General features: G+C 44.7%; 2 protein-coding genes and 1 long non-coding RNA gene across 9 annotated transcripts; 1 reads left to right on the plus strand and 2 right to left on the minus strand.

Moving 5' to 3' along the window:
- Positions 1–347: 347 nt before the first annotated feature.
- LOC149987284 (uncharacterized) lies at positions 348–994 on the minus strand. Its single transcript, XR_016498802.1, has 2 exons — positions 841–994; positions 348–578 (listed from the first exon to the last, which is right to left on the minus strand). It is a non-coding gene; the product is annotated as an uncharacterized LOC149987284 (long non-coding RNA).
- Positions 995–1,268: 274 nt separating this feature from the next.
- LOC112272944 (uncharacterized) lies at positions 1,269–3,563 on the plus strand. 5 transcript variants are annotated; one of them, XM_090245047.1, is made up of 7 exons: positions 1,269–1,421; positions 1,612–1,667; positions 1,938–2,145; positions 2,274–2,635; positions 2,741–2,836; positions 2,957–3,024; positions 3,136–3,563. In XM_090245047.1, exons 3-7 carry the CDS (start codon positions 2,085–2,087, stop codon positions 3,299–3,301), a joined length of 753 nt encoding a protein of 250 aa, XP_090101173.1. In that variant the 5' UTR covers positions 1,269–1,421; positions 1,612–1,667; positions 1,938–2,084; the 3' UTR covers positions 3,302–3,563. The 5 variants fall into 5 exon arrangements, with proteins under 5 accessions (XP_090101173.1, XP_024356915.1, XP_024356914.1 ...); XM_024501147.3 differs by having other exon boundaries at positions 1,903–2,635; XM_024501146.3 differs by having other exon boundaries at positions 1,938–2,635.
- Positions 3,564–3,567: 4 nt separating this feature from the next.
- Positions 3,568–7,930, minus strand: LOC112272943 (beta-xylosidase/alpha-L-arabinofuranosidase 1). 3 transcript variants are annotated; one of them, XM_024501145.3, is made up of 7 exons: positions 7,646–7,930; positions 6,504–7,406; positions 5,957–6,241; positions 5,682–5,851; positions 5,491–5,588; positions 4,351–5,412; positions 3,568–4,225 (listed from the first exon to the last, which is right to left on the minus strand). In XM_024501145.3, exons 2-7 carry the CDS (start codon positions 6,921–6,923, stop codon positions 3,894–3,896), a joined length of 2,367 nt encoding a protein of 788 aa, XP_024356913.1. In that variant the 5' UTR covers positions 6,924–7,406; positions 7,646–7,930; the 3' UTR covers positions 3,568–3,893. The 3 variants fall into 3 exon arrangements, with proteins under 3 accessions (XP_024356913.1, XP_024356912.1, XP_073385614.1); XM_024501144.3 differs by having other exon boundaries at positions 7,563–7,930; XM_073529513.2 differs by having other exon boundaries at positions 6,504–7,930.
- Between the last annotated feature and the right edge of the window lie 2,148 nt (positions 7,931–10,078).

Genomic DNA, 10,078 nt, shown 5'->3' on the forward strand with positions numbered 1-10,078 from the left:
CATATCTTATATCAATTTTTTTAAATTTAATTTCTTATAGATTTAAATTTAATTTCTTATAGATTTAAATTTTATTATTCTACTATAATATTATTAAAAGTAATAAAATTCTAGAATGTTGTTCTATGATTTAGCGTTATTATATTTCTAATTTATTTATATATATATATATATATATATTTTAACATTTCAAGCTTGTATTGTCATAAGATATTCTTCTTTAAATTCCAAGTTTTATTTTATAATTCTAGATATTTTTTTAATTTTACAATTTATCTTTGCAAAGAAGTAGCTAGCACCACTTGAATGGAAGTAAAGAAAAAACATGTTAAACAATTGAAAATGTGTTTTTTTTTTTTTTTTTTTTTTTTATTATTGTGTTTCAAGATACAAATGACTTTGACAACCTAAACATGTTAACCACATTGGCTATTATGTAATTCACAGTGTGTCACAAGTACTGTACTACATACAGTAACACACAAAATATTTAAATTCATCCATTGGATGTACAAGATAATGTGATGTTTCAAAACTTACTATCTCAAACTTTCCGAGGATTGAACATTTCCTTTTACCTGCATCAATAAATTCTTCATAAATCTTTGACACTTTCAAACAGCAATGCATTCTAATTAATTAAAATAGAGTAAACACTACTTCAATAGATGCAAAAATGCACCATTTTCTATCCTCGTTGACATGTCACCATTTCAGTCGAACCACAACACCAGTGGGTTTGCATATCGTCGATTGCAACTATGCAATAAAACGCTGAAAATGAACAAAGAAACAAACTATGTGGGTGCACTTCAAGCCAGTGGGTTACAGCGACAGTACAAGCTAACCACCGAAGTGGGTTTGTAGCACTGCACCAAAGAGCAGCTTTAGCAACGGCAGCAGCAGCAGCATCAAAGCCATATCTCACATAACTCTGAAAAGGTGAACAGTTCTAAGGACGCTCAGACAACTGAGGAAAAACAAAGGGGAGGAGCTGTCCTGTGGGATTTATTTAGGAGCCAGCGCCGGAGACAAGCGTGTATCCAGTCTCATGGAGTAGTCTCAGCCTCAAGCCGTGCCAGGATTTGACATCATGGCTGGTCTGCAGTTATCCACCACAACACAGAGTGTGGGGGGTGGGGGGAGGACGACAGAGTTTGCAGCACTGCACACTCTGTGCGTGATCACATGTGCATCACTTAATCCGCTGAAGTACAGTGGGGAGCTCTTAAGAGTGTGCATGCACCGTCGTTGTCACCATCAAGACTTGCAGGCAGGAGTGGCTCTACCTCTACCTCGCGGCGAAGAGGTTCTGGTACGGTGTTTGAGGAAGTGGGAATCTTGGAGAGGTGGTGGTGGTTCGGCGTTTGCTGGAAGAATATGTTACTCCCTCTTCCCCTGTTTCGCAGTTCGTCTCTGAGGTGAGCGTCACAAGAACCGAACGCCGCGTTTGTGTTGTTTTGATGGCGTGATGTGGTGTGTGCATTGTGCCAGTGTGCGTGGGCGGGTGTGGTGAGGTTAAATGTGTGATCCTGAGGTTGAGGTGATGGAGTGGGGTGGTGAATTTGGTATGCTTTGTACCGACCTTGATGTTGATGTTCACATGCTCAGGTGTAGACGGATCCGTCTGATTGGGACCTTTTTCGAAGTGGGGGTGCGCTTGAAGGGTATGAGTTTTGTTTTCATTTCATTTGGAGTGTAGTAGCTCAGTCTTGGTCCTCTTCATGACTCCTCGAAATAACTCTTTTTTGCTGTTGCGTGATGTCCTCTCGATATTCGGAGTGTTTTTTAATTTATTTTAATTTATTCTTTTTATCGTGAGTTTTATGTTGAGCGTAAGCGCAAAAACCTGCCTGGAAAGAATCCTTCCAATGGTGCTCTTAGCGCATGGTTTACTTGCAGATAGGATACTCATATATGTGTGACACTCGCAATAGGTCAAGTTGCCGAAGATTCATAAAGAGCCTGCGCTAGAACAATGATGGGGATTCCTTTCGGGTTCAGCCCTACGCAGATCTTCAACTTCTGCGTAGGCAAATACATGAACTTTTGCGGTCTCCATAGCCGACTTGTGGAGCTTGACAATGGCACAACCATGGAATGCTGGATGCCAAAGAATCACGGAGCGAGACAAACCAGAGGAGGGTACTCCACCAAAAAACCATCCTTAGTGCTCCTTCATGCTTTCGGACTCAACTCTCACACTTGGTGCCGACAAGTGTCCAGCTTCTCCAGCGCCTTTGACGTTTTCATTCCCAACCTCCTGTTCGCAGGACGATCCTTCACCACCAACAAGGCCAGAACTGAATTTTTCCAAGCAGAATGCGTATACAAGCTTCTGCAACATCTGGATGTCCAAGAGTTCTGTGTCGTGGGTACCAGCTACGGCGGATTTGTGGGCTATAGAATGGCTCACATGTATCCTCATGCCGTGCAAAAGCTTGTGATTTCTAGCTCTGCTGTCAACATGACACCAGAGACAGACGAGGCCATGGTGAGGAGGTTCAAGACGAAGGACGTGACTGAAATCCTGCAACCACATGACGCCGAGGGTATTAGGAGAGCCAGTATTTTGGCTTTCTATAAACAGCCACCGTTCACCGTTCCCGAATTCATCTGCAACGACGTACTAAATGTTAGTCAGTGCTACTGGAGAAACATGCGGCTTAATTTTAGTCTGCACCATTAGATTCAGCGCATTTCGAATGAACAAATGTTCTAAACGCTGTCAAATTTGCAGGTGTTATTCAACGTGAACAGGAAGGAAAAGCTCGAGCTGCTGGATGGTCTACAGCTCAGAAAACCTGATGCACCCCCACTGCCTAAAATTAATCAGGTGTGTACTTCTGCATTGGAATGACAAATACTTAATGCGTAAGTTTGTACAATTTGGTTCACCACACAATCTCTGCTGCTGCGGAAAGCTAAACAGTCGGTAATGTTGCAAATATTGTAGGAGGTTCTCCTGATATGGGGTGAGCATGATCCAGTCTTCAACGTAATTTATGCCCACAGATTAAAGGAGTAAGTTTCCGAGACCCTCTTCCTACATTCTAGAGAGGTCTTTTCAGACTTCAGAAATTTTCCCGCTGTGTTGATATTTTACACCTGGAATTCTCGTTCTCTCCTTTGCAGAAGCCTTGGCGATAAAGCAGACTTGGTCATCTTGAAAGATGCTGCGCATGTACCCCAAGCTGAGGTACCCTGGGAGTACAACAAAAAAGTTCTGGAATTTTTAATTAAATCACCGCGAGAGACATGTTTTCCAAGTGAAGGCTCAATTGACAGACACAAAGAGTAGCTGAGTCGGGGAATATTAACTGCCATAGCTTTCTCTTTGTCAAAAAAGACATAAATGTAGTGAGATAGTTGCCTTTCCGAAATTTGTGAAGAAGAGCTTTTTAGCATCACCTCTAAATTTAGTCACTTAAACAAGCAGACACGCATGCACATGATATGGTTGGTCCTTGAAATTAAGCAACAAAAACGTCTGATTACCAACCTCACGGCGATTTGTTCTTGAACAGCAAGGAAAATTCTAAACAATTGATGCAGTGCACAAATATCTGGGTTGACACGAATCATTTTTTTACATGTTCTCTATACATTCCAGACAAACCCTAAATCTACATGTAACGTGAGTAAGCACGTCTTTTTGATTATTCTTCTAGTTCTCGTCGGCGAAGACCAAGCAGAAGCTAGTCCTGTTGGGACGGCACGGGAGCGCAAATGACAATTCTGATACTATCTAGACTACTAAGATCTTGAATCTCAGATTGGAGAATCCAATTAATCCGATGAATGCGAATGAATTGGGACAAATCGATTCGAAAGCAACTTTAGTCAGAATATAGAAAATCTAGTGCGCGAAGTGAATCAACCAGAGAGAAGAATCAGTATCTGGCACCGGATGTGTCTGAAAATAAAACAGACAGCGAATGCTTGGCATCACCAACGGATAGAATATGGTTGCCAGCCTCCAGCATGCGAGTACCATCCTCCGCCACAGTTCCAAGGTGCTGACACGGATTGAGAGTGAGCACCACCTTCTCCTGGCTTCCACTTCTGATGTAAACCGAATCGAACGCCGCAAGCTGCTTCAGTGGAGTTCCGTTCTTTCCTGCAGAGGGGGCCGTGAAGAAGAGGAGAAGGGTGTGGTTGCCAGCCATCGCGCCAATATTCTCCACATTGATGTGCACATCAAAATTGGACGATGAACAAGTCTCTGAGACAAAATGTGAGGTGTGAGGATGAATTTTTTCGTTTGAATATCAGTACAGAACATGATAATAAGAACATGAACTAAATCAGCCTACATTTGAATTTTGCAACAAGCAAAATGAAGTTCACCTTGGTGTGCTTGGGAGCATGGCAGACTGGACCCTGCGGATGTTTGGTGGGGATCGCAGAGCTGGGAATGTATCGAAGGTGTCATCACAGTTGTCGGAGCCAACGCAAACGAATGTTTGTATTCAGTGTAGCTCAAGCCATAACCAAAGTCGTAAATCTTTTCGCCAGTGTAAAATCGGTAGGTGCGTCCTGGATAATTCGACCTCGAATCTGGCCGCATGTTCATGTTAGTCATGCTAATCTTAGTGTAATCTTCCGGATACCAAGACATGGGTAGCTTTCCTCCAGGATTGTGCGCGCCAAAGATGACTTCTGCGATAGCTTGACCTCCAGATTGGCCAGGATAACCTACCCATAGGATGCTCTGAATGCGCTTGTCGTTCTTTGCAAAGTTGATGTCAACTGGTCCTGCGCACATTAGCACGAGGACTACTGGACGCCCTGCAGCCGCGCCAGCAACTTCGTCTATCAATGTTTGTTGGTAACCTGGAAGGAGGAGACTTGTTCTGTCAAGAGCTTCGGATTCTTGGACTTGAGACAAACCCACAACGAGAACGACAGCGTCTGCAACGGCCGCGGTGGAGACAGCCGAGGAGATTTGATCATCTTGCTGGCAGGCTGTGTTGACACATCCCTCCGAGAACCATACCTTGTGGTAGTCTCCACTCCCGAACTTCACCAGACCTTGAAGTGGGGTGATGTATTGGCATGGGATGCCTTCGTAGTTGCCAAGCATTGTGTGTGTTGCGTTCGCATTTGGGCCGATCACGGCTGTATTGATGTTCTTAGAGAGGGGGAGTATGTTTCCGTCGTTCTTCAGAAGGACAATGCCTTGTCGTGCTGCTTCCACAGCCAACTCCTGATGGGCGGGTGTACAAACATCGGCAACTCCTATGTTTCCGAATTCTTGGTTCGCTGGATTTCCGTCGAACATCCCTAGGCGCATGCGCACCAAGAAAACGTTGTACACTGCATTGTCGACTCTCGATGCATTGACCTTGCCCATTGCAACAGCTCCTTCAGTGTAGGATGCGAGGTAGTCTCCGCAATTGAGATCCAAACCTGAGAGCCAACGTTGTACCATTTAGAGGCCTCAAACCCATTTTGAGCTAATCTCATGGATGCGTAGCGAGACATTACCTGCATTCAGAGCATCAGCAGCTGCATCTTCAGTGGTAGGCGCGTAGTTTGTGGATTCGTGCATCACCAGCACGGAATCACAATCGGAGACGATGTACCTACTCCCATGAGATTAATGTCAGTAAAATATGTAAACTTCTTATTGAAAATCCGGGTCGCAGCTCAATCAAAGGTATGAAAATTGATCTTACCCATTCAACCCCCATGCCCTTCTCACAGTATTTTCAAGGAAGTCGTAGTTTGCGCATGTGGGAACTCCATTCACCTTGTTGTATGAGCACATTAAGCTCGCTGACCGCCCCTCTTGCACACAGCTCTGAAATGGCGGGTTATAGGTGTCTGCCAAGTCTTGGAGCGTCACCTGGCATCATTCAATCGACAAACGATGGATTAGCGCAATTATTTTTTCTGATTTTTGCAACTCATCACTTAATTTGAAGGCCGTCTGCAACAAAATTTCACTTGCCTTGGCATCGAAATGGTAGCGATCAATGCCTTCCCAGTTATCAACATCGTAGGCTGTGAAATGCTTACAACACGCTGAAAGCTTCAACCTCTTTGAGTTTGCATCGCCCTCCTGCATTCCTTGGACGAAGTGGGTGGCGTAGGCGCTCGTGGTGTATGGATCCTCGCCTGAGGTTTCTTGAATCCTGCCCCACCGCGGGTCTCGAGCTATATTTATCACAGGTGACCAGTACGTCAACCCCGCTATTCCATCGTTGTAAAATGCTCGTGCTTCGGTGGAAACTACCTGCAATGTAGAAACATGAACCCTACTCAGAGACAGAAGAGATCGAAATATTTCCAACTGATTCAATGGAATAGGAAATAGAAGAATAGCATGCTGCATTCTAATCTCCACCTGCTGCCCATTGATGAGCAGTGCGTCGAGTCGTTTACACAATTCTACAATTATATATAGCTACACAGATTGTTCGCATTCTGATGCCGTGTATGTTGCTCATCGATAGGCTCAAGTGGGAGAGAGTCTGTGAAGGGTGTTGAACACAGGCCTGGCCAATTTGATTCCACAGATCTTTGTTGAAGGACGCCGTCGTGAGAATTGGCAGGGGAAAACTCGTGGCCCTGGGGAGTGATCCACCGAAGGAAACATGAGCAACTCCATGCAAACCTTCTTGCCACCATTCGTAAGCAGGAATGCTCAGGCGAGGAATGGCAGAGGCTGTGTTCACCAGCTGAGTGACCTTCTCCTCCAATGTCAACCTGGAGACCAAGTCAAACACTCTAATTTCGTCAGACAGGGAGGTGTCGCAGAATCTCATGGATTTGAGGTTGTCATCCTTGTCGAAATTGCAAGCGTACTCCAATGCAGCCCCCTTATGAAATGGTTGCAGAAGCAGAATAATTATAAGCCAGCACATGCGACCTTGTAGAGGAAATAGTGTCTCGATCTTTCGTGCCATCGGTACCATGAACAGTCAACTTTCGAATCACTAGACTGCACGCAGCAACTATTAGCTCCAAAGCTCGTACTAGTGTTTGCAGTTGAAGAACAGAAGCGTCAACACTGCGAGGCAATTGAAGATTGGGATGACATTGGATTCTGAGCAGTTATGTCGTGCGTGTTCACAATTCCAGCGTTCATGACAAAACACTGGAAAATGAAAGACCTTTATCTGTTGTCTGCTCTCTCGTCCTTGACTACTTCGAGAGATCTAACCAGACATCTGCTTCAGACACCGCAAAAGAAAATATATGCACGAATTGATACTCAGTGCACCCGGTCGACGTTGTAGAGCGGTAGTTGCAGCAGGTAAACAAAGACCCATTATCCAGTAGATAGAGGGACAAGAGGTCGTGTTACTCCAGCTGCCTTTTGTACTAACAAGAAGTTGAAACCCTTGAACTGTTGCACTAACGAAGCAGCTTGGACTTCAAGCTTAATGACAGTGATGCTGCACACACGACCACCAATGATTCAAGTCTAGCTATCCAGTACTGCACATCTAAGATTGAGCCTTGTAATTCGATCTTGAGTTCCAACAAGGCACAAGAGGAGAAAGGGACTAGCTCCTATGTCTGAGTGACCAGAAAACACGAGATGACTATACCAAGGTTGCGAAGGATGCTAAAACACAGCTTCAAAAGGCAGCACGCCCTTGACGAGTGAATGTGGTCTTTCGTTTTTATAAACCTTATGAATTTGCATGAGATATTTCCCTCCAAAACGCCTTGCAGCAGGTTCCAGGGAGGACTGATAGTGAGAGAAAGAGCAGAGGGGTGGCAAGGGAATGGGTTGCTGTTGATCGAAGTCACGCATGACAAGACCACTGCCTGTTTCTCATGAGACGACTAGACATACCCTGCAGTGCTCCGTTGAGGTTCAAACTATGACTGCCCAGACGACCAGTTGACAACAGAATGACAGCCACTCTCGTCAAGCTCTGCTCAAAAGAAAGTACATCAGTTAATCTCTAGTACACAAATTAAGTTGCTCGGGAATCCCAAGATTTCACTCAGATAACACTAGTTCCGGGATGAGAGAACCCTTGAAACGACTAAGTGAGACAACTCTTCCACTGTTGAAGTTTAGATGTTATGCTCTTCACAAGGATACTGCGTCTCATTGGCAGTCCTTCAAACTTTCTTATAAATTTGATTCGATAGTGGTGCTTTTTCTGGAGATCAACCCTAAATGACTGCATCTTTTCAAGTTTCAGAGTTCTTGGGAAACTAAGTGAATATTTGAGTCCATGATTGTAAAAATTGGAGGACGTGGAATCTGGAGATGAGTGGCTCAACTACATCACAGCGTTAATCTGAACCACATGAAGGTGGTGAGCCTGGAATGAGGACTCTTTTGACATGAAGCATCATTTCCATAGGAAGTGAATTGACAGGCTGCTTATCCTCCTCCATCCATGCATATACTCCAGCTGAGACACTGGCTGTTTCAAGTTCAAACTTCTCTGCTCTTCTTCAATTGCGTTTCTGGATATGGACCATCTTGTGTAAACAGTAAGATGTCGTGGTAACAGAAACCAACTTAAGCTAGCGCAGCAGAATGGACACAATGATTAGAAGGGCCAGGTCTCAGTAAAAGCCATATCATTCACAATTGCAGGTTGGCGCTTAGTCAATCTCCTTGTTACTCCTGGTACTCTGCCAGCTTTTACTACAAACAAAATCACCATGTTTTGGTACACTGAAGATCTGTACATTTAGCCGAGTGAGCTTTCTCGTAATGTAATCTTGCGCCTGTAAAACAAAGAAATCAAGTTATCAACTTTGCTTGTCAGATCCAGCTGGCTTACTCCTTGTTTGATTAAGTTCTCTTTGTCTTTTTGACGTTTTTATTTTTTATTTGACCAATATTTGGGTTATTTAGCATATCAAAGCTCGCAGCAGACATCAGTGAGTATTTGATTGTGTTGGATGTTTTCCAGACTTACAAGCTTGTGGTTTAGCTTATAGTACTCGAAGGGCTCACATGCACTTTGATCCATGTTCCCGGCACTCTTAACTCCATACGGGTGGTGTTCTCCGAGTGCATTGGCTAGGAGGTTACGATCCGATATCCTCACACATAATGCTTCTCTCATCATTCCAGCGCCATTTATGTCAGTCATGCAAAGCAGCTTCATTCTACTACCTAGCGAGCAAGCCCATATTACCTGACCCTAGCTGATGCTTGCACTTGGTTTAACTTCGGTAACGTTTCCCCCTCTTGACACTCCAATCCGAAGCTCATTACTTCAAACAGGGCACACCTAAACATTCAATCACATGGGTAGTGCCCTGTACGGTAATTCCCATCTTACTGTGTCTCCCATATGGCTCCCAAACAAGTAATTACGCGACCGAGGCGAAATGGGTACGAATCAGTCCTTTCAAATCCAACCAAAGAGAAATCGGAATGCAGCACCCCACCAACTAAAAACCAATTCTTCGCTTCTCAAGTTGGTTGATTGTCAATTGATAATCAACACTCCTGAGCCGACAGTCAGCGTCTCGCACATGAGAGCATCGCTCAGTCTCTCATAATTGTACGCAATCGTCATCGGCGTATCAGCAGTGCATGAGTTCAAGGGCGTTGCTGAGGCCAAAGGCAATGGGGGGGGGGGGGGGGGGTATTGCTTGGGTGCACGACATCCGTGCCGGGCTTCCCAGGTGTGAATAAATCGGCACATACGTGGAGGGTGCAGGGCAGTGGAGTTTCTGTAGAGAACATTGGCTTCGCTGGGGATGGTAATAGGCAGCACCAGCAGCGGCGTCCATGACGACGAGGAGGAGGGGATGGGGAGCGTGGTGGTCATGAATCCGTTGCGTTGTTGCGTGAGTGATGGTGATGAAGAGCAAGTGGGTGGGTGAGTGGGTGGTCACACGCTTGGCAAGAGCTGGCGCTCCATTACGAGAGTGATGCTTGTGTCGCCCATTCTTGTACTTGTGGACTGGGCTCTCTCCCCTGCCTGCATTCCTCGCTCACTTTCCCCTCCATGTTCACTGCATTATTATTGTTATTACATATCTCTATTTTAATGTATCTATTATATAAAACAACATAGGTATAAGATAAAGACCTAAAGAAGTCTTTTCATGGGCGGAACATGGATGAACTAGCAAATGG

Source organism: Physcomitrium patens, chromosome 20 (genome assembly GCF_059467195.1).
Source record: "Physcomitrium patens ecotype Gransden chromosome 20, ASM5946719v1, whole genome shotgun sequence".
In the NCBI taxonomy this organism is placed as follows: Eukaryota; Viridiplantae; Streptophyta; class Bryopsida; order Funariales; family Funariaceae; genus Physcomitrium; species Physcomitrium patens.